This window comes from Sturnus vulgaris, chromosome 1, assembly GCF_052056855.1.
Source record: "Sturnus vulgaris isolate bStuVul1 chromosome 1, bStuVul1.hap1, whole genome shotgun sequence".
Lineage (NCBI taxonomy): Eukaryota > Metazoa > Chordata > Aves > Passeriformes > Sturnidae > Sturnus > Sturnus vulgaris.
Genome location: NC_142243.1, coordinates 20,861,471 through 20,886,722, shown reverse-complemented (window position 1 = coordinate 20,886,722; position 25,252 = coordinate 20,861,471). Strand labels below are relative to the sequence as shown.

General features: G+C 35.6%; 1 protein-coding gene across 1 annotated transcript in view; it reads right to left on the bottom strand.

Moving 5' to 3' along the window:
* Positions 1 to 895: 895 nt before the first annotated feature.
* The window catches only part of MINDY3 (MINDY lysine 48 deubiquitinase 3), a 50,864-nt gene continuing 26,507 nt past the window's right edge, over positions 896 to 25,252 (bottom strand). The window contains exons 11-15 of the mRNA XM_014875633.2: positions 11,823 to 11,895; positions 10,925 to 10,997; positions 5,957 to 6,044; positions 2,799 to 2,870; positions 896 to 1,965 (exon numbers count right to left, since the gene is read on the bottom strand). Of these exons, the coding sequence (XP_014731119.1) occupies positions 1,816 to 1,965; positions 2,799 to 2,870; positions 5,957 to 6,044; positions 10,925 to 10,997; positions 11,823 to 11,895 (456 nt within the window). The 3' untranslated portion in view covers positions 896 to 1,815. The remainder of the gene's footprint in view (positions 1,966 to 2,798; positions 2,871 to 5,956; positions 6,045 to 10,924; positions 10,998 to 11,822; positions 11,896 to 25,252) is intronic.

Here is a 25,252-nt window from a genome sequence, read left to right as displayed (position 1 = left end):
TAATTACCCTCTGTAATCCAAAAATAAGTGAAGTAAAACAGAATCCAGTCCTCTAACAACTAGGCAAGTATGAAGGAAAAAGGATACAGGAATGAGAGTTCTTATATCACACCATCACCAGCTAATGTCTGTAGAATACAGCAGAAGTTTTAATCCAGACTAATGCCTAAAGACAGATCTCACATCAGCTGGGTTTCTAATTTTTTTTTTCCTGTGAGATAGAACACCAATTTTATGAGAGTGGGCTAGTAAAAAAGATGCATATTCTAAGGGATTCAAGCTATGATTCAGTACAAAATCTGGTGAGAGATACTGTAGTACAAGCCAAGGACATACACCAGAATTCAAGAAAAAGAGCAAGAAAAGTGAATTTTCCCCTTCTAAGGTGTCAGTGGAAGTCAAATGACACTTATCTTAGATGTGCAAAACCAGCTAAAACAAATACGTATCAAGCTTGAGTATTTTTTGAAAAGTTCCACACTTGACAAGCAGAGTCTCTTAATTTATTTAAATTTTTCAGCAGTAATACCACTGTTGCACAAGTTTTTCATGTCAAGCCCACGCTGCAAGACAGAATACTTGTGTTCTAAGTGAAGTGAGTCCTAAGATAAATTAAGGAATCTTTTCAAATCACTGTTATCTGCAAAGGAATTACTATTTTTCAGAAAAAGAAATGTAACAAAAATATTCTCTTAATACTAAGATGCTCTGCTCTCAGGCTGCAATAAGGAATGGTCATGGTAATTCCGGAAGTTATGAAATTACCATTTGGTGTGCGCTTTTTCTACCCCAAGATATGTTCAACTTGAAAGCTGACATTTCTAAACCAGTGATCCCTTTCCATTACCTCAGAGAAGCAGCAAACAAGTCCAAGTAAACCAAACTTTAAATAATATATGATTGAAGGAAAAGATTTTATTTTAGGGCTAAGAAGTTGATAATAAATAAAGGAATATAATAATGTAATAACAGATGTTCTCATGCACTTAACACATACAGTAATGCTGGCTTACACTGCTGTTTGGACAAATTAAGAAGAGGTATTTGGCAATATTGTAAGTTTTGAATAGTTTAAAGATTATAGAACAAGAAATTCTTCCTGCTGTTTTTACATTTCTTTTATACAAATTCAAATAAATATTAATATATCTATTTTCCCTCAGATTTTCTGTTCACTTTTAACATGCCCAATAACTAAGCCACAGTAATATACAACTGCCAAGAAAGAGTATTTAAGAATTATACTTATTCCTAAAAATGTATCATATTTATGTCACATTGTGCAAGCTCTTTAGGTAAAATTAGATTTTAGGAAAAACTGCAGAAAATTTAAACTTATTAAAACATATCCAGTGCAAAGGCCAGTCTAGTCCACACGTTATGGTACTGTAATGTAAGCTAATAAGATTTAAATAATAAAACATGCCTATATGATTCTGAGAAAGCTGAATATGTTTCATGTTTTAAAGATCTGACATCTAATATGCAGATTCTGCAATATCAGAATTTTTCAAATCTTCATGAGATGGCAAAATAACGGTAAGACTTTATAGGTAGGCTTTTTTTTTAGGATAACTCACATTAACAGTACTACAGTGGCCAAAAAAGACAAACTATTATAATAGAAATCAATCTGATTAAAAAATTAAATATTCCAATTAACACTGAAAAAGTGTTTGTAATCATTATTTACAATTCCTCAATGATACCAGTGTATAACTCCACACAGTCAAAGTATACCACTCCCCAAGCCAATTCCAATTCCGTATCCCCCTGGGAGGATCCGAGGGCTGGACGTTGTTCATGGACAACACATCAGTTCAGGGAAGGAGATCGGTCTGTGGTCCAGAGCAGTTCTATGTAGGGCCATTTGGTCTGCAAGCAGCGTTTCACGGGAGTGTCATCTGTCTGCAGCATGGGCTCTTCAAAGCCCATGACAACTGCTGTGCCTTCTACATACATGACCTGTCAAAGTAAACCCAGCTCTGTCAGCCTGCTCAAAAACTGAAATATGAGATGATTATTTTCACCAGATAGTGAAGTTTTACATACTATTTTTTAAATGAAATGGAAGTATGAAATCCAAAAACCCTAATCTTTGAATGCTTTTGCTTACATTCTGGGGTATGGAACCACTGGAGATTTTACAGGGGTAATTTTAAGGACTTAACGACTTAACTACAAGGTATTCCAAAGACTGAGTAGATATATTTTCTGGAAGAAGTCTTACTTAAGTCATTCTTGTTCCTTATATCTCTTAATACCTTACAATCTTTTAATCTAAATTCTTCTTCAGGAACTTAGAAGAAGTCATATTGTGTCTGGCATACCCCTTTTATCAAGATTGTTGAATTTGAAACAGGTCATCTTTGTTTCCTAAATAAATAGCTAAAAAAAAATACAGATTTTTTGATGCAAGCCTGGACTACTAAAAAATTCACAAAAAATTCTGAACAACCTAATTTAGATATAGAGTTACTTCTAGAAGTTGCACTTCGTGTATATTACATCTCCACTGTCCCTTACAGTTCAGACTCCCCTGTATGACAGGTAGGTGCAACAAGTGCATTTTCAAAATGAAGAGTTTCAAAGACATGGTCTAGCCAAGCAATCTAGTATAGTACCTCAAATACGATTAGGAGCACAAAGAAGTTTCCAATTCCAAATATAGAATTTTGGAAGAAAATTATCAAAATAATAGCTTTGCAAAAAAGTCTGTTTCAAGTTGTAGTATTTTGCCCGTAACTATATTCAGTTTTGCCTAGTGACTGTTATTAGGGCTTAATTGTAAATCTTACCTTTTCATTATAATTAGATTGCTTCAGTCCATTGTAATGGTAAACAGTAAATGACTCTGAAACCCTGGAGTCCTAATAGAAAGAAGACAGTTAATTTCATGTGGCATCCATTGTGCTTTGATTCTCTTCTCTTTACAATTAGACAGATGCATTCAAACAGGAAGACTGAAGAAAACTGTTAAAAAGCACTATTTCTTTTAGGTGACAAAATCTTCATTTTACCTTTTTTATCACAAATAAAAAAAATCAAATGTCAGTAAATTAATGAGCAATGCCCCAAAGAGCAAGTCATGATTTTCTGTGTTTACCTGGACACTCTGAACCACAACTTCAGTACTGATCACGGAGAAGCCATCCTAATTTTTAATGTCAGACACCTTATGCAGTACTCACATGCATGCTTATTTATGGTGGTTTGGATGCCACAAAGTATTTTTCTAGCCCTCCATCTGAAAGCTAAAAAGCTCCCATGCCTGTCTAAGTAAACTAATTTTGAAGGCACTGGTTCTGCTGAGGTCCAGTGCAAAGGTACTGGCTCTTGGTGATCTTTACCATTCCAGGTGTTTAAATGCTGTAGTCCCAAGAGGAATGAAAGCTTTGGATTTTACTGAACCATGAAACACAAATCAGGTCTACTATCAGCTCTTTTATGCCTACTGGACTAGGCTCTGAGCAAAAGCTTCTCTCTTTTTTAAGCTCATGGAAGTAAAGGCTGGAACGAGAATAAATCTGCTCAGGTTACAGTATATCAATCAGATTACAAAAACCCTCATTCATTTTCCTACTCTTGAATGATTCACAAACTCTATCTCTCTATGGGTCTCTCACAGCCATCCAGGCTATTCAGTGGAGGGAGGGTGGTGAAAAGGAAGATAAGAGGTTCTGCTTACAGAAGTTGCTTCACAGAGATAAATAAAATTAAGTCTTCCTGGAAAGGAAAGAGGACACATTCATTTCCCTAACGAAGTTATGCTCACCCAGAAGGGAAAAAAATGCTGTTTCTCAGTCTCTGTCTCATGGAAGTCAAGAATTTTGCGCAGTTATTGCTTCCAAAAAGAAAAAAAAAGAAGGGCTAGCAGGGAATTCAGGAATCCCCCTCTGCGTCCCACCTCTTAGGTCACTGCCCTAAGTAGTAAGGCATCAGGCTGAATAGCTTTGAATAATTGTATTTTAAGCCAACAGCTTTCAGAAGGAAAGCTGAGATACTTTCCTGCTTTTGAGGTGGACTTGAGTACTCTCTAGGAGAATAAGAATAGGGGTTTGAACATTCTCAGTGAAGGAATTGAATCTGCATCTCCCAAGTCCTAACTATATGTTCAAATTTTAACATCAACAATTCCAACCACCACTGGTATCTGCTATTTCCTCACAGTATTTGAAAGAAAGAAATTAGTTCTTCATTTCTGCAGAATTTCACTTTTCGGAAGGAAAAAAATTTAGTGAGCAAGGTGTTAATAAGGGCTACCTGATCCACAGAGTACAGACAGACTGAAAAAAAATGGATACTGGAAGATTCCAGTCCAAAACATGCTGATTGCTCAAAAGCACCCATAAGGCAATAAGAATATCCATGCTTTTTACTGTAGCCAGTGAAGGTTTAACAGGACAGGAAAAACTGAGTGGTAGGAAATCACATGTAGCAGGGAATTAGCACTTGACAGAAAGGCATGACTTGGTGGCTCCAACTTTACAGGAGGCAGAATCACCAAGGTGCCCAAGGCAGGGTTGTGCCCATGACTGCACTATGCTTTGCTCTCCAGCTTCCCTTCTTCAGTCAATGATGCCCTTATGACAGGCAAGAGAGGCAGCAGCCCCATACAATGGTCTTTTCTCCTCCACCTCCCTATGGCCCATGGTACTGGACAGTTTAGGCACAGCCAATTATGGAGGATGTTCTTTGGTATTCTGAACTTCAATCTAAGCATCTGGGGCCTAAAATGAAGCAGTGGAGTCTTCCAGATTTGCAAATGTAATATAACTGTAAGAAATAAATTATATTCAATATATGAACATTGTATGAACATTTCTGTATGAACAAATGAAAGGAAGAAGAAACAGTTGGCAAAAATACAATGCAGATGTAATTCTAAAAGGCGAGAGAAAATGAACACTAACTCCTCTTTCTCTTCCTCCAGATCATTAAATTCTCTGAATGATATATTCAGTCTCTACCATCTTTGGCAGTGCAATTCTAGTGTCTTCTGACTGACCAGAATGTTTCATAGTACATATTGCTATACCTAGTGCTGTACAATCCTAACAAAAAGAATCTTGCTGAAGGCACTTAAACCCATCAGTTTCACATTTCCTCAACTGCAAAAATTAAGCCACATAGTTTCAGTGAAGAAGTACTCCTCTCAGCTCCTCTCATGCTTCCATCAGCCTATCCCTCCATCCCCAGGTAAAACTGCTCTCTTATCCCAATACAACCATGTGCACGGCCATGGAACAAGCGCCCACACACCTGCAAAGAGAGCTCTTATCCAGACCAGCTCCCTGTTCTGGTTTACCAGAAATCTGTTTAAAGAGGGTCCTGGTGGCAGGGAGGTAGTGTGAGAGCAGGGAAATGTGATCCAAGGCAAAGGGACAGCAGTGCTAGACCTGCCTCTCAGCAGTGGTGCAGTGTTAAAGAATATATGGAACAGACTGAGAGTTTGAAAATAATTTTCTAATACCCCAACTTCCACATATGTTAAACCTACGTCTATCATGACTTTTTTGTCGAACTGTCAAAAATTTTACATGACCAAGAAATGTAAGTAAAAGTAGTTTGCAACCTTTTCCCATTTGCAAGCAACATTTTTAATATTGATAAAACCAGTATGGTCATTTTTTCTCAGAAAAACCAAACTCAGACGAACTTTCTGAGTAAGGAAACAATTCAATGTCATATGCAAAATGATTACATATTTCCTGAAGTTAAATTCAGAACAATAGAGTTTCCTTCCAGTGTAAAGCTAACAAAGTCATGGACATGTTACAGAAAACAGAAGTCTGCCATTTGTGGTGGAATACAGAAGTTATCTGCTGATCAGCTGAGTTGAATGAAGGCAATACTTATTAAAAATTACTCTTGTGATATTCATGAAAGTTTTTTATGAATCTCAAAGACAGACAGAATAGACAATGCTCTGCAGCAATAAAGCTATATTGATTACCTGCTCAGGGAAAAACTCTTGCAGAAAGGGACCCAGTAGTATGATGCCCAGCCCTTCTGGGTCTAATTTGGTCTTCATGAGGTTTACACTAAGATAAAAACATTGAATATAAAAGTATGAGTAAGACATTTTTATTCTTGCATGACTAAGTTATGCTGTGCTACCATAGTTCTGACTGCCAAGTATAGCAATACTATTCTATTTTTAATCGTAAGTGACAACTGCACCAGAATGGCATGTAAGTTGCCAAAACATGGTTATTTTTAAGTAAAAGTAATCTGTTATTTTAAATTAAATAAGTGATAATTCTGAAGGACCACCATATTTGGTAAAATAATTTGAAACCCATATAATCTAAAACCAGGTTTACAGCCCAAAAGGCATTTTGCTGTCCTGTAAGCATTCTTTAAAGATACAAAAACCAGTCATCTTTCAAATATAGCTCTATCACTGCCAAACAACCTGTTTTTAAACAGAGATTTGAAAACCTTCCAAGATTCTCTAAGTACGCTGAAATAAAATTAAATTTAACAGATACATTTCTTATTTACATCACGTACTCTGTATCAAAGAAGCCAGAACCAACAAACAATGGAAATACTAACAACACTAATCTGGAAGCCTTACTGCATGACTACAGTCTAATTTCAGGTCACTGCAAACAAGGCTCAATTATAAGACTATATATCTATTTAAGCAATATATTTCTACAGGCAGCAGATTGTATCTATTTGCATCTACCTAGCCCTCTGCTTGAGTTACAAGTTGTACCGTACACAAGAATGTCCTCATTGGGTCAAACCAACAGAGCGTCTTGCCCAGTATCCTGTTCCTGACACTGGTCAGTAGTGGATGCTTAGGATAGAGAACAACAGGGCAAACACATTCTTAGTTTACCCTCCCCACTTCCAGCAGTCTGCTGCTCAGACATCTTCAGTGACAGGCAGTATCTAAAATACAAAGATATATATTTTTCTTTCCATGCATGTGCCTAATTGGCTTTGAACTCATCTATATTTCTGGCTCTTAATAAACTCCACTCAGAATATTCGAATTAAACTATGGATTCTGGGAATAAGTGTCTTCTCTATTTCAAACCTGTCACCTGATTCAGTTTGATGACACCTCATTTTTGTATTGTGTGAAGCAATTAACAGTAATTCCTTATTTACTGTGTCAATTGTTGTCTATTTTTTCCACATCAAACAGTCCTAATCTAGCTTTTTCTTGCACTAATGGCATTCTGTATCTTTAATTAGCCTTGCTGCCTTCCTGATAGCTTTCTACAATATTCTTTTTCCAAGATGGAGTGAAAGATCAGGCATTTATACAATGACATAACTCCTATGGAGGAATCCCTCTCCACATGTCTGTCTATCACTGAGTTTAAATCTAGAGATTTGTTTCCTGACCAGTAATATCTAGCTCACAGACCAGTGTGTATGTGAAATCAGCATTTCTTTATACCCTGAGCAACCAACCTACATTTACTTTATTGACACTTCTCTGTTCCCATATCTTCTAGTAACTTCTGCTGCTCTTACACATTCTTTTGTTAACACCTCAAATACATTTGTATCAGCTACAATCCCTACAAATCCCTACTGTCAAATAATACAATTCACCGACTTAACATAAATTCCTGTAAAATTCCTCTATCTCCCTCCATTAAGAAAAAGTGACATTTTTATTCTTTGATCAATTCTTTATCTACAAAAAAATGCTCCTTTCTATTCCATGTTTACACATGAAATATATATATGTGAATTTTCCCTAGACTGGCCTTCAAATCCTTTTCTAAGTCCTATTGTTCGTTTGTCACATTTCTCATTCCTATACTGTTTGGTAACCTAAAATAGTTCAGCAATGTCATTCTGATGTTTCTTCAGGATTCTGTTTTTTTTTTTTTTACTTATTTTGACACTTCAGAATCTTAGTTATTCTGACCACCCATCAACAGCCTTAAGTGCGGAACCACTCTGTAATCTGCTCCAGTGATGAGAACTGCTCTCCACCACCTTCTCTGGGGAATATGAAGAACTCACTGCACTTTTCTAATTGACTTTGAATACTTTTAAAACATTGGGAATCATCTATCAGAACTACAAACCTGTTGCAAGCCTCTTGGTACTGATGGACTCAGAAGAATACTATTGGTTTTTGTTTAATAACTTTGCTCATTAGTCTACAGATTTTAACTCTGTTTTATATTGCATTTATATTTAACATTCCATAAATCCAGATTCTTCCCATTTTTTTTTAATGTATGCACTATGTTTTCCTTTCAGAAGACACACTCCTAGATGCATCTTTCTCATAGATGCCTCTTTTACTACTTAGCTTTTAACCACACCCCAGGTCTCTTTTGTTGGAGGCTGTGGGCAGAAGATGTTGTTTCCAAAGTCCTTTTGATTGTTGCACAAAAGCATTTTGACCTTTTAGCTACCACTTATGTTTCTTCTTCTTACATTACTTCCTTTCTTGGTCCTAACATAGAATTAGGAGTAAATTATTTTGATTCTTTTTGTTTCTCCCTGGACACACAGAGGATGTATTATGCAAATCTTAAGAGAGTGGCTCTGTTAAGATCCTTGGAAGAATTTTAAAATTCGTAACACTGTATGTGGTATCCTATAAACTATGCTAATTTATAATCTTTAAAGAAATTCACTACTCAAGTGAAATCACAACTGAGGATTTGCAACATACTGGACTTCAATCCTTCTATTTCTCATTCTCACTGCTCCCAAAGTACAAAATTTTGGCTATTTCAGTGGCTGTTTGAAACCTGCCCAAATTCTTGAAATGCTGCAATAGAGTTGCAAAAACATTGTGTTTGCAAACAGAACCAAAACAGGTAATTTTTAAAATGCACTTAAAATTATGCAATAAAATTAAAGCAAAGTATATACTCACTAAAGAAATACAACAACTGTTTAAAAATACAGCACCACAAGTTTTTAAATATGGCCAATGTACAAAATTCCATCAGTAAAGCAGAAGGGTAGATCTAATGAACTTGGATTGTGCTGTTTCAACTTCCTCTCCTTCAGCAAATCATTAACACCTTTCAGTACCACAGCAGAGCTACCGAACACGTGTGTGCTTGTGCTTCAGCCTGCCCAGTGCAAAGCCTGGCACCTGAACTGAAGAGGTTTTGAGTGTTGGGGTGATGGCCTTTGTGCTGTTATGGCTGAGAAGTGTGTCGGGACAGAAGCCTCCACTACTGGTCAAATCAACAGAGAGCATAAAATGTTTTAAGCAAGCTTAACCTACATTGATAGGTGTGCTCAAATTGGTGCCCTAAAGGGCATCAGACTGTCTTTAGAAACAGGCAAAACAAATGAGACACGTGGGTTCTCAGATATATTTACTAAAAGACTAGAAAATTTTACCAAAAACACATGCAATGGCATTCAATACTGGCTAAGTCACCTTGCTAATTCCTGTCTGCTCTACACAGTTTTCCCCTCTACAGTTCTAAAATTCTAATCAGGTCTTATTTTTATACATTCTGACATTCTGAGAAACTTAAAGCCTTGGATTAGATAATCACAAATTTAAATAGTACATTTGGAGGCAAGACCTTTAGTTTTCCTTAAGAACAAAGCAAAAAACCCTGTATGGAGTTTGAAATACGTTATTTGTACTTGAGTTCCACACCAAAAAGACAGAACATCTAGAACCCAAACAGAATAGGGTCTCAAGGTAATAGTATTAGGCAATATATTGATTTAAGAGGAGATGATTTAAGGCTGCATATTCCATGGTTTGATCATGGCTTTTCCATACAGCAGGTCTTTTGACTGGCTCTTCGTACATCAATTTGTATTTTGTGTGCCATGCACAATAAAATAGGGCAGGGCTATGACAAAAATGCCCTGAAAGACAAACGGCGAAATGGAAAAAACAGCTCAATGAAGAAAGAGGATTTCTGCAGATTTACTGGACAGCAGAACAAAAGGGCAAAAGGAATCTTCTCAGACCCATTAAATGATGGCTTTTTTCCTTTCCTTCCTTTAAAAAAAAAAAGTCTTTCAGATTTCACCACTTACTGTCATAATATGAATGTGAGCCTTTTGTCCTTTTCTTTCTTTTGGTTTGGGTATCTCTTTATTTCAATTTTTACTCCTATCCTCCAGAGAACAACTCAGTAAACTTCATTCCACTATAAACATTTGAAAGGACAGAAAATGGGCTTAACCACATTTCAGATGGCTGTGGTAAGTGAACTTGCAGTCTCCACACTCATTTCAGTTTTGACTCAACTAAACTAGACCAAATGTTTACAAGAGAGCAGAAGCAACTTTTGGAGCAGTAAAAAAGTACAAGTGCTCGGCTCTTCTTTCTGGGTTAAGCCTTTAGTCAAAGTTTTTAACTGCTGTTGCTTAATATTAGTCTTGTCTGTCGATATTAGAGCTAAAACATTAGAATTTAACTCTAACCCTGGGAATCAATGTGTTGTTTCTGAAAACAAATGGCAATTATAAACACTACTAGGTCATGAGTACTGGTGGAAACAAAACTGTAAGTGAAGCAATTTCAGCTTCCAACACTGCAGAAAGATCCAGGGGTAATCCAAACTCGTCTCTGAATACCTTGACTGTTTAGCTCTTATGCTGCACTTCACCAGCATTAATACACAGAAACATAATCCTGACACCTCCTCAATATATAGTAATGCAGTAGGTTTGAGGAGTTTTTTGTTTCTAGTTATCACTATCAAAGTTACAGACATCTTAATTTTAATTCTTCCCCTTTAATTTAAAGCTTAACATTTCAAAAAACATTCTGTGCCTAGAATGTACACTAGGGAAAAAAAATCTATATTAGGAATAAAACCTCAAACCAAAACCAACCCAAAATTATAAAAGATAAGTGGTAAACTGTATCAAGAAAAAAAGCCTTAAATGATAACTAATGTCATTAATTGATAGTTCTACAGCATTTAAATTTTATTATACTTACTATTCAGGATCTGAAACAAGGTCCAGAGCCTTCATTACATCTTCTAGCAGTGTGTCAGGTATAAACCCATTATCTGAAGAAGGAGCAAAGTTTCTTGTAAGGAAAAGAAACAAAATGCTTTCCAGGAGAAAAAAATTCACTCAAAAATACAAATGCAACATATCTTTATCCATAAAATTTGCAAGCAAATGGTGGGTTCTAGAAATAAAGTTTTCAAATGCTTCTCTCACACTTTAAAAAAAAAAAAAGAAAGAAGAGTGCAATATAAACTGAATTACTCATACACTGAGAAGCTTAATACTTGCTAAGAATTCAATCTTTGTATAGACTGAATAGGTATAGATACCTTGGGATAATAACTGTACCGTTTTCCCCTTTTGATTAGTTAAAATAGTACCTGAATGCTAGACATCCTCTGTTTTCCAAAACATAAGAAAATTCTGTGTGTACGCTGTACACATTCAAGAACAAGATCTCATGAAGAATTAATCATATCAGATCAGTTGTTTTATGGAAATTTAGTATAGGATAAATTTTATTTAAGTTTTATGTTCATTACAAAAAACATAACAAGGTTAAAAAAAAATCTCTCTTAAAAAGTCTCTCTTAAAAACTCTACTTCCTATTGCAGAATTTCCATTTCCCTTACTGCAGAATTCTCAGATAATTTATTCATAAAATTAGGAAATATTTTGAGTTAGAAGGGACCTTAAAGATCACCTCGTTCCAACCCCCCTGCCATGGGCAGGGAGACCTTCCAGCAGACCAGGGTGCTCAATGTCACTTGCAGATTGACTCCTGTACTGAACATTTCTTAAGGACTGGGCATTTCATTCCTCTATTAATGAGTACATTTCTATAGAAAAAATCTTATTTCAGCACAAAGTACAGCCCTTACCCTCAGGGTCATATGTCTGGAAAACTCTTCTTGCTTGTTCTGAGGGTGCTTCAGGAGCAACAAGGGCCATGTCCTATGGGAGTGGAAAAAAAAAAAACCCGCACGAAAAAACCTTAGAAAATGTTCTTACTTCAGATACAGATTACTAAGAAAATATTTAGCCATACTACACCCAGTTGGAATGTAAATTAATGAAAATTTCAATACAGCAGATGAAGAGTTAAAGCAATTTGGTAATTTTGCTGATAGTGACATAAAACAATTAAGAAATATGCTAAAGATTATTCCACAAACTTCCAGACAAATTTTATGCAAGTCTTTTTGTGCGGATGTTGTGGTACAAAAACTAATTGGAAACTATAATTCCAATAACTTGTACTCAAGAGCTCCAAGTGGGAAAACACACAAGAAGAAACTAATTTGGAGGAGCCTTTGTCCTGCCAATCTCTCCTGATGAAAACAACTTGAAAATTGCTTGCTTTATGTACCAGAATTATAAATGCTAGATTTTTATATTAATTCAGTATCACCATAATGTAATTTTAAGGATCCATAAATATGAATTAATAGAAATAAATCCGTTGTTTAATGAAAAAAATTTCCACTGATTTTATATATGAATTATAACTAGAACATTTACAGAATCAATATTTTAACAGTGTATCTTCATCTTTACATAGGTTCTAAAATCCTTTAAAATACTTTCATATAAGAAGACTCTATTAGCTCAACACAGTTTCATGCTGCCAAATAATGTATGAGGTTGTACAATTGTAGAGCACATACCCTGTCATAATGGGAAAAATGTTATTATATAAGGCACACACATAAACGATGAAATTTTGTAATATGTGACCAACTCTTAAATAATGTGGAATACAAAACATACTAAGCAGGAATAGATTTCATTATCACAGTATATTACAATAAACAAATGCAAGTATTTCTCAGTTTAAAAGTCCATGCCATAGCATATAGAGCTTATTAACCACAAGATGATTAGTAATTTCAATATTCAGGATTTAACTCTGAAGAAGGGATATGTTAGTGGTAGCTTTTTATTAACAACTCAGCAGCTCAGAAAGCCCATGTAATAAGGGAGAACTCATAGAATTTCCAAAGGTATGGAAGGATATAACCCAAAGTAACTTCCAATGGCACAGACACAGTTTCAAATGTAAACTACGTATTACTACCTTGGTTTATGAGTATGTCCACACAATCTTAACATAATCCAAGAATAAAGGCTATAATTTGTGTTGTCCTCCCCTACCCACAAACTACTTTGTTAATGTAGTACTTTCCACGGTTTCATGTGACTCAAAACAGATTCTTTAAAGCAAGTCTTCTGCAACTGCCAACAATTTTTTTATAGTCCAATTGTAAATAGAGTGTATTTCTGTTAGTATTTTAATTTTCCAGGTCCTTAGTTTTTCAGTTCACATATGTCCACATGGGAAGAACTTAAGAGATGAAATCACTAAATGCATTAGTAATACTGAAAATTGTCTCTTTCAAAGGAACTTTCAAATATGGTAAAGCCTCCATATTGCTACATATTAACATTTTTTTGTTCACTAAATGTGATTTACTGATGCTCTAAGCAAGTAACTTCAGATGGAAACTTAGAAAAGTCTGCCTTAGAGAGATGACCAAAAACCCAATCTCTCTTACCTGTACCTGTTTACTGAGACTGTTGTCCTATAAAAAGTTTAAAATGCAAAATCCTTTACATGCAAATCCCATAGAACCTCTCAACATATCACGTCTTTCATTTCCACTATGCAGATAAAAGTTCAATTAGTCCATATATTTGTATCTTGGGGAAAACAATACCATAGCTCCTTCATGCAATAAAGCTAAAAATGTGATAAACATCTAACAAAAACATATTTCAGCTGCCCAAGCTGATATTTCACCATATGTGCCAAAATAGATTCCCTACCCGAGCCTTATGAATTGTATTTTGATGTAACCCATGCAGTGAAAGTTCCATATAAGGGAATCTCATAAACAGTTAATTACAACAATTATTTCCAATGCTAAGTACAACATGTCCCAAAAATCATGTTTCACTCATGGCTCTTGTGATACACAAACAAGTAATTTTATATTACTTTGAAAAGTTATTTTCATCAATAGAACCAGTTATTTTAAGATCCCATGTTTAGCCTCAGAGGCAAAAAATATTCTTCATAAGGTTTAATAAAAACATTCCCAAACTTTTCATTCTACAAATCCAAAGCAGAATGTAATGGCTAAAGCCCCACTGAAATCTTGGCTAAGAATTTTTACAAAAATCACACCCTGAAATCCCAATTCCCTGAAAAATAAAATCTGCTTTCATATGAACTGCTTTATGGTTCTACACTATCACTATTGATGGATATGTAGAAGAATTACATATTGTAATACTAACTTTCTTCTTATAAATTTACCTAAAAACAATATTAAAATACTATTGTTTATCAACTTTTTAACTTGCTGTAACTGAATTGCATCTGGAGAACCAAAGTGTATTTAATCCAGGCTTCTATTACAGAGAAAAGTGGGTATTTTTCAATGCTATAATCAGTGGCTTTCAAGGCATGAACTTTTCTAAAATGGTTTCCCAAGAAAACAAGGTTGATGGGATCTGTGAATTTCCCATCTCTCTAGCTGACTTCTGAATCCAGCACCCAATTTCCATTTTACAGAGGAATCAGGAGTCTCATAACTAATTGTTGAAACTGGATGCCAGGCAGAGCATCTCAGTGAAGAGTTGGTTCAAAAAGAAATTTGATTTTATGTGTCAGCAAGGTTCCTTTGGAGATTATCTTTTGAAAGAGAAAAGACACTTCACACAATCCTATGCATATACTGTGTAACTGTATCATAATTTGGACACACAGGTCTTTCACACACGACCAGAATTCATTTCAGATTGGATAGTGCTCTGAAATCAGAATGTCCAACTTCAGGCCCTCCTGTGGCTGTAATCATTCATTTGCAATCAATCTCCACATCCATTGTACATATCCTGAAGGACACAGAGAATGTTCTTCTTCAAATGGTGAAGGGATCCTGCTACTAAAGCCAGAACTGAAATGCTCTTTACAGCCTGAGATATAACAACTCAACTAAGAGAGAACAGAATTAATTGAATACAGCTTCACTTGGGGGCAAGGAGCAGAAGTGCCATATATATCACCACACATACAAATGAGTTTATGTGTTCTAAAGGTATCAGACTGTTTTACTTGTAGGGACTGGCTAGGCAGTGAACGAAAAAGTAAAATTTAACACAGACTGGTATCAGCTGAAAAGCAGGAGAGTCTTCATCACTGCAGTAGCAAAAATAGGTTCAAAGTCTTAGAGTGATATAAAAAAAACAGTTGAGCTTTCATCTTACTGAGAGTCAGCAATAGAACTTGGGCATTGCTTGAAATTAAATAAACAGCATTTTCTCTAGGTTTTCCTAGGATCTCTTTATCAAACCAAGGAAAATAGAGTCCTTAAGATCTAAAACAGGAGGCCATTACTACTATCATACAAAGAACTGAACAGTTATGGAAAGGTCATAGATCTTTTTTCCTCTTATGCATCATTGAGGAATATTGAGACCACTGAAGTATGAAGTTACTGCTTCTAAAAACACCAACATAGCATCTAGCATCAATCTAGGCAGACTATTGTAGGGTCTGTCTGGGAAGAGACAGTTAGAGAATTATGCCATGGTAACAAAGCCAGTCAAGTCCTAGAGCACTTACCTGCAAAGTCAGTCCTAAACCATTTATTCTGTTTGACATAAATTTAGTTTAAAAGACTATGAGTCTGGCTCTGAACAGAGGGATGGACATTGAAGATTACTTAAAGACTCCCATTTGTGTTCAGGGACATCATCCACACCAGTAGTTTGCAGGGGGAAGTGCCCTTGGTTGTTGCAGTGATGGCAGTGCCCTGCACAGATTGCTTACCATGATTTTCTTGTGCTGGCCAATGGAATGTGCCATTGCTCTGCAGCATACTATCTTCCATGAGAGAAGGCATTAAAAACAACTGGAACATACCCAAAGAATACTTGAAGGAGTATAAGGTTTTTCCCACTTGAGAGATGTATATGGAAAAACTGAAGGAAAGGTCCTAGACTCTTCTGTCACTATAGAAGAGCTCTGTGGCCACAATTATTTCCACTGCAGAATGGCAGGTGTCAAAGATCATATACTGTATCCTCCTAAGCCTTGAAAAGGGACTGTGAATCTATCTGGGATTCAGAAAATGCCAAAAGAAAATGCTTTTCTTGAATAAGAAGAGAGGAAAAAGACACGAAAAGAAGAATCCCACACCCAAAGTAGCAGACTTCTTATCAGGGGTCAGAAAATAAAATACAGGCCCTGTAGTTTAGACCAGAAAAAGACAAGAGTTTATCTGAAAGTGTTTATCAAGAGATAGTGGTGGTGGTGGACAAACACTCATGACAAGCAATTTGTTGCAATAAGGTGGTTAAAAGGAAGCAAACTGGCTTTAGCTCTACACTGCCTGGCAAAAGTGAAACGACTGCATTCACTCTGCAGTACCTTGCTGAGGACAGAAGAGAGTTCTCAATAGGGAAGAATGAAAAGCTACATATGGACTACTTTGAATTCTCTTTCATCTTCATCCTACTGCCAGACAGAAAAGAGAGCCTACTTGATCCAAGGATGGGGTGAGGCTGTGGAAGAAAAGCAAACACAAACCAAAGAAGAAAAAGAAATCTGAGGACCTTGTCAGCCTATTCATCTGGAAAGCAGAGTTCTGAACATACTCTCAAGTAAGTTATATAAACTACAATTTATCCTCCATTCCTTTAGGGGAGGATGGCTTAATACGACAGCCAACAAAAAGCAAGCCACAGTATTGCAGTCTTTAAAAATAAGGAAAACTCAAAAGTACAGCAAATACCTGTTGAACAGTTACATTGCCACAGATGTCGATGGCTTAGTTTAAAACATCACAAGAAGGCAACAATTTACTTGGTGACTCCTTAAGAATTAGAGGTTCTTCAACATGTTCCTTACTTTCACGGACTACAAGATTACAAGAGATTACTGTAAACCAATAAAGATGAGGTATATAGTATTTTTTCTCCTTCAGTTACTAGCTTGTTTTGCTTATCAACACAAAATAAGTTATTTGTCTTGAAAGTAAAAATATATTACTTGAATTATAGACCAAGAGTCAGCAAATTTTGAGTTTACTGGAATTCTTACCTAATAACTAAATTACATACTACTCTCCAGTCACAAGCTTAATCTGAAAGCTTTTCAAATATAGTCACATAGCTTTTTGTTTTGTTTTTTTTGGAAGACAGAATGCAATGCTATGCAAACACAAAACTTTGTTCCTAAGAGGAATCAAGCTGGAAGTGGACAAATTCCATGCTTTATAACTTAAAAAACCTCCACAATAGAATTCACTCAAGATGAACTTCAGCTTCTAATATTATGCTACCCTTTTTCTATATTAAAAAATTTGTATCTGGTATTAAATTCTATTTCTACATCTAATACTATTTCAGCCTATAGACATGAGCTGATTGCTATACAACACAGTGGTGAGTATTAACATACTAATTATATTTGGGAATTATAATAAGGAGGGAGGAAATGAACATGTACGTCAGGAACATTTGATAGCAAAGTTTAAAACCAGTGAAGATGTACTGCAGAAATTTAAATCTTCCTAAATACAGTTCTCACAATACTGAATGCTGCACTTAATGTTGGAAACCAGCTTACAGTATTCAGTTTCCCATTTAAACCATATAATTCTCTCTTGGGATGACAAAAACCGCCTGGCTTGCTTCAATCCAGAATGACGAAATGTTTTTGAAAATAGACTGGATCAATTATTTTATAACTGAAATAAGCCAAGTATTTCTAAAGGACAATTCTTAGCCTCGTTCATTAATCTAACAGTAATATGTTATGGCTTTTCATGTGAAATGTACAAGCTCTGTGAAGCAATGAATAAAAACCTATATTAATAATGGCATGTGATCCATCATTACTTAGTATTGTTAAGTAGTATTTCAGGAAATCGTTACATGCACATGCTGCTACATGTGCAGAGAAAATACTAAATATTCACAAACATCACAATTTCATATATTATGGAAACACTACTGCAGTTTATATTCATATTTGAAGTGTATTATTTCAGGTAGCTAATTCTAACAGTAGCACAATAGAGCACTTAGCTTTTATAAAAACAGTAGGTTTTATTCTTTTATTAATACAAAACACGCGATTTTTTTTCATTAAAGCTGTATTAAACAGTAAAGCCCATCTCATTTCACTCCAACTGCATGAGCTTTCTTAACTACACATAGGCAGTGACTGAATTTCTTCTCCAAATGCACCTGCACTGTTTTAATATTTTCATATCACAGTCTCTGAGAACTTTGGCACCCCTCTGTAACAGCTATTCTTAAAGTACATATATAAGATACCCAAAACTATCAACTGGTAGAGGAAAAGGGCACTGGACTCCCTGTAACACACAAAGAAAACAGATTTCATAAGCTTCTTATGTAAAACAAACTGACACTGGAAAAAAATGCATTTAAATATTGAAATAACGTTGCTACAGTTTTAGAAACAGAGTATGTTGTTCATGCAGCCAATCAATCACATGTAACTTCTTATGAAAGAGGAGAAAGAAAATTAAGGCAATATCTGAAATATCACTAAATGTGCTTCACCTTTGCTAGGAGTTAAAAGGTCCCTCCTCCAGAGACAATCCCTGTCCCTGCTTTTTTCTGTATTTGTATCCTTACACATTTAGACTTTCAATTCATTCATTCACATATCCTAACCTGAAAGGAGAGCTGCCTTATCAAAAGAGGTCAAAGATGTTATTTTTATTTTGTATGCAACAAAGCTGCTATTGGTATGAAAAACTTATTTTTCAATGCTTTTTAAAAAGTGGTTAGAAATTGGTTGCTAAAGATTTTTGTCATTGTACTTGGAGTAAATCTGATGCTGTATATGGATTCATCCTGTGCTCCCAGGGATTCCATAGCTATCACATGTATTAAGGTTTTGTGGATCAAACAACAGCTACAACCCAAACTGATTTTAGCCAGGCTCCTGCCATTTATAAAATGACCTAAAGTCTCCTGATAGAGATTCTCCACACAAGTTCAGTCTGTCATGTCATCGCTTTATTAGGCAGTGTGTGAGTTTTGCAAAAAGCAGAACTTGGCACAAAGCTTCAGAACAGGACTACAACAGTTACTATTTTAAAGCATATTCTTATAACTGAAGCATATGTTGGCATGTTGGGAGTCTCATTTACTGTTTCTAGTTCCTGCATCTATCCCAGTAGGGTTTGGGAACATGGGAATAAAGCAGACTAAACAAAGAATAAAAAAATATGTAAGCCTCCACTTCCAAGGATACATGGTGCCCTGCTCAGAAAGAACATCTGGTCTTCAGACATTCTGGAGAAAAAACATGCAAAGAGAGAAATGGCTACAAAATAATTTCCCTGTTGTTTTGCCCAAGAACACTTCACCTAAAAATATCTTTAACAGGCATTCACTAACTGTATTTAAAACTCTGTTTCCTAAGTTCTGCAATACATTAACGACTTCAGGACATTTTCTCAGGAAGAAAAATTTTAAGAAGAATGACTCCTCGGATTCCATCCAGAACATGTATTTATAACAAGGGAGCAAGGATTAACAGCCATTCATAGAGATCCATTTTCTCAAACAGAACACACAACAGGCTGGAACTACCATTCTGTAACATGGTGAATATTACATTCCCAATTCTGGTCTTAGTATTCCTGGTATCATTACCTGATATTAAAAATATGCAGTTAGTAGGCTTCAATTAAAAGATAAAGTAAAAGGGAAGGTGCTTTGTAAAGGAAAGAATGAGTGGTGTGAGCCTGGAACTATCAAGGTTTATGACTTCTACCTCTTACCTCATGTAAAGGTACATGGGATACGTACATAAGTTGTTAATTTTGTGTTATCTTCATTGTGTTACTATAAGCATATTAAATTCCATATTTTGGAGAACAGTGGTTTAGCTTTTAGGGCTCTTATAAAAAATTTTGTGTGGAAACAACTCAGAATTTCCCTTTCAAAATACCATTTCTGGAACGATTGCATGAAGCTAACCCCTGATTATGAATATACTATTTGCTGTCCTAAATTGATTTGTTTACTGACTTCCTCTGGTTTATAACCTTTGAATCATACATATATGCAGCTACTGGGGGGGAAAAAAAAAGGAAGCTAAACTCAACGTTTTTTCCCTCTCCATGTTCTGAGGTTACATCTTATGACAAATAGCACCTTCTACCTCTACCTTATCTCCACCATAAATGCACTATTGTGCCAAACCCTGGTGTGGACACTGGAGCATGGCACTGCATTTACAGAATTTCTGGAAAGGAGTGCTCTACTACTTTTAACTAACACTCTTCTTTCAATTCTTCACTTGATACCAGATTAACTATTAAGAAAGCTAATGTTGTCTTCCTAACTGTGTGTGTACTATACAATGACTTGTAAACCAGCAGGAAATGAAAATACACTAAATCTATTAAAGCATAGCTTTTGGGTTAAGACTTCAGAAGATCTTTGAGAGAATCAAGAAGTTTATGCTTCTGCTATCCATTTACTCACAAATACTGGATGAATTACAATTTGCTTAGGGTGTAATAATACTTGCTCCACTATCTGGAGTGGTTCAAATAAAAGGACAGTAGTATATCCAAATACATGCAGATCTAAAATTTAAAATATTGAAAATAATTTTGAACATTGAAAGCCAGAGTTTAAATATACAAATAAGAAAAAGCCTTATGAAAAAGAGTTTGACTTTTCATGCCAACATCTACTGTGAACTAACCATTAACTCATTCACAGGTTGGAAGCTATCGGGCACTGGAAGGATTTCAAGCTGTGCCACATAATATTCTATAGCAATGATCTGCAGAAGGAAGGTGTTTGTGAATCAATTATGCAAAAACATTTATAAACAATACCTAATTTCAGAACACTACCAGCAGATTGCCATAGTTGCAAACATAACACATGGCAAATGCAGAATCCAGTGGTAAATCGTTCTGCATTGTGTGAGGTGGATATGCTTGGTGACCAGAAGGAAAAAAAATTAACATAATACATATATATACAAATATATTACAAAAGGTATGTTTAAGAAAACTTCAAGTGAGTTCTCAATGGATGGCTGCATCCTATTGCATTGCTATCTGAGCAACAGCATAAACAATACTTTGTTACTTAACATAGCTGAAAATGAAACAATTCTGGCAGAATTAAGTGGGATAATTAAAAAGAATATTCATTCAATATAATTTTTGTTTTTAAATACTTCAATACTATTAAAAACTCTATCTATAATTTGCATTTTAACAATGAGACAGTACATATATTAATTCAAATTTCAATCCCAGAATCATTTACCCATTATGTGATGACTCAGGCCCAATGTCTTTGCTGTTGTATCAAATATAACGGGAACCAACATTGGTTTCACACTTAAAAGGCATACAGAATGATACAAGTTCTCAGCCTTTGTTTCTATCCAGTACCTCTACTTTCAGAATTTGATAGTGACTTATAAATTATAAAATTGCATTTAGAAATTTCTTGATGTATTTACAACTTGCAAACCACTCTGCATATACCACAAAAAAGAATGAAACAACTAGAATATGTTTCTTTAAAAAAATCCGCCTTTCCCTCGGTAGGCTAACGTACATGTGAACTAGATGCTGCTCACAGCCACCTCCTTCCAGAGACAGGAGGCTGCAATTCCTTCTAGAAGCTTTCCTATGAGGTAGGACCCAATTTGTTACCTTCCAGCCCCCAATTTCAGTTTATATATGAAAGTCATACATGCTAATAGGAAGAAAAGGAAAACATGCTCCTTAGGACAGCACATCCTACAAATGGGCAGGAAGTGACCCACCATTTCTATAGTGCTCAGTGCATTTTTCACAACAGGTGCTTCACAATTTCACCACAAGCTTTCCACTAAACACAAAGCTAGTTTATGTTCAGAGACAATGTATCCATCAAGTAATTGCCAAAATATTGTCTCAAGGAAATTACTACTCATTAGCCTCAAATATATTCCCAGAACCTACTCCTAATTTTTAAAAGTCAGACAAAAGTTTTGTTTCTTAACCAACTGAAATGCAAACTCAGGAAGCAGAAAGTAAAAAGAGCACACACTTTGAAGGGAACTAGGAAATTGGAAAATTAAATTGATGGATTACCTCTAGAATCACTTTTCTTCTTAACTCTATTTGAAATAGACTTGAAATGATTAAGGAGACATTCTTCCTAATAATGTTTAATGTGATATTCATGGTTATTACTTAGGCATATTTTCTTTGTAAGTTTTCCGATTCAGAAGTGCTGCTACAATACACTAAATTGAGAGCTTAACAGTTTGTGGAAAATTCCTTCATTTTCGATTTGTGGATCTAGAAAAGGTTCTCTTATTGCACTAGTTTTCTATCCTTTATTCCCTCATCCTACCTTCCTTCATTTTAAAGAGTATATCATGCAACAAGTGGTAGTGTTTTATTTTCAAGTTTTTATCTAAATATTGCTGCAAGATTTCTATTGGAACTGCTAGAACTACTCCCCATTTTACAAGATTTTACCTAGGTAAGGAAACTGCATGCCCAGTCAGTACAAAAGCATTCTCTAATCTACTTGAGTACAGAATAGTATCAAAATGTGTAACATTTCAGGATAAATACTTTTCATTAAGTATAGCAACTCAGAGGGGCTTTGCCCTCTCCAGTATTTAATTTTTTTTTTAGAAAAGCTGAAGTAGAGACCATCAAAATTATGAGCAGACAGGGAGACCTGCTATTTTCTAGCAGCTATCAGAGTTGGCTGCTCATTCAAACAATGTGGGAAAAAGGAAAATAAAATGAAACAAATATTTCTCCTGAGTAAAGTTAAAAACTGTATGATGGCTAAAGTTTCTCATGAAAGCCAAACCTACATTTCTCAAAGTTTCTCATAATAACCAAAACCACATTTCTAATCAAATAAGAAAAAAACAAAACAAAACCACCCGCCCCAAAAAAACCCAAAACAAACCCCAAAAAATTCACCAAAAAACCCCCCCAGAGACTTCATAAATGACAATGCTTCATTTGCAAATTGCAAATGCAAAATTTTTTATCTTTAAGGAAGATAAAGCCACCAAGGCTCTAGGTAAATTGATTTAGTGAACTGGTTTTATTGGTTTTTAGAAACAAATACACCACCACACACTGTTGCATCACATACAGAGCCTCTTTTACTAGAATGAAAAATTAAGACAAAATCTAAAAGTTAGTTGATAAATGCTGGCTTGAGAATCACTGACATGAATGTAACAAGCAGAAGTTCTCCCACAGAGAACCTTCTAAACAAACAATAAGCAAACTGTTCAGAAGCAGCTGTTCACAAAAAAGACCACGTATCTGTAGTAGGAACTAATTAATCTGCAAGGAAAATTGGAGTAGACCCACAAATAACAGAACAAGGTTTCACACTTAAGGTCTGTGATCTTGCAAAGCTAGAGTAGGGTAGAGCCTTTCAGAAGTTTTTTATTTTGAGATGTCCCCCACCAATAAGACCTCAAAGCTAGCCTTTGTACTAGAAAACTCATTTGGAATGGCTTATCAACTTAGGAACTGCTGTGTTATTCAGAACAACTTAAATTCATTTAGCAATAGCATTTACACTACAAATCTTACACCAACCAGCAGAGTAGCTTCACTTATTTTTGGGAGCCAACAGTTCCCACAAGAAACACCCTCCTTCAAAACTGATTTTAAAAACGGGTTTCTTCCTGCAGAAAGGAGCTCTTAAATTACCAATAGGAATATTTGAAAAGTCAATGCTGATTTAGTCAGGTGAGCACTATTGTCAAAAAGAGAACAGCATTTGCCTCCCTGCTCTTAAACAGCACACACAAAATGGGAACCCTACTGGAGTCTAGGAATCATTTCTGCTGTTGCCTCACACATCTGTATCTTTTCCATTTAGGTGTCCAGGCTGTTCCAACAGAAACAATTCCTCTTACTCTGGAAAACTGAAGACTCTAAATCCACACACTCTAACCGTTTCCCGAAGTGGCATCTCCAAAATGTGATTTTAAATTTCTTCTCTGATGAAAACATACTTTTTCAAAATTTGATTGCGAGCATTTACTGGTCACAGAAGCGAAAAACTAAAGGAAGTGCACAGATACTTTTCGCTACTTCTCCAAAGTAGAATACTTCTTAAGTTAAAGGATACACATAGGTTACTTTTGTAGAAACCAAAGTTGTTAATGCATACTAATAATGAAATTTTACACACGCATCTTGTTTCCTTTCACACCACTGACAATCTCTGTTGATGTTCTGAGCTTAAATGCTGTACCAACTAACACTCCCCCTCTGCCCAGCTCTGGTAAACACCACTGACCCACATTTACTCTCTCCTATAGCAGTGTCAGCTTTTGCTGAGGTGCCCCTCAATTGAACTCTGATGAAAGAGATTGTTTAGGAAGAAAAGTGAATGATCTTTCTTCTGAGAGACAATGCTATCAAGGATGCAGAAGAAAGGCCCTGAGAAAGTGTAGAACAGGTTACAGTGATCAAAGTCAGAGAAATAAAAAAAATGTAATCCAAAACCGATGTGGTTCCAGGAGACCAAGACAGGACATTTTCCTCCAAAAGCAGTAATTTGTAACTAATTCAGATTTCTCAGACAGGTGTTTTCTCTACTTATCTGACTCTTCAAGTCTAGAAATGCCACAATGCTGTAACTGAAAATGGATAATAGCCAATTCTTTTGAAGCCTCTGTGCTCAAAGACTTATAAACAATCTAAGGACATTTTTTAAAGACCTACACAGCTGAAGCATCCCCACAGACAGTTTCAATCACCTGAAGTCACCAGACAGACATTTATTCCATGCTGTCTTTTCACCTTCCACGAGTCTGAATTCTAACTTCAACACAATATGGATTTGCATGTCACGGACAGTATTTAGAAAGCACCTATTAACCTCCTGTTCTTCTTCCTATTGTTTGCACTGGAACATTTCTTTTGTTATATTTTGCGTAACATTTCAACTTGTTGGTACTCTTTTATACACTGTCTTACCACACTCTGACATTCCTAGAAGTTCTGAATTTCTCAGCTTGTCATAACTTACTGTGAGTATCATAAAAATAATCAAGAAGTGCCTGTACAACATTTCATCCAGAAGATCACAGCCTTAGAGCTACCCCACTTCCTAGTCTCTCTTATCCATACAATGAAAGAGGGGAAAAAAATACAAAAAGACTGTAGTGATAAAGCTGCTTTTTAGAGGACATTTACAATACCACATAATTGCCTTTGCACCGTCTGACAGAGCATGCAGG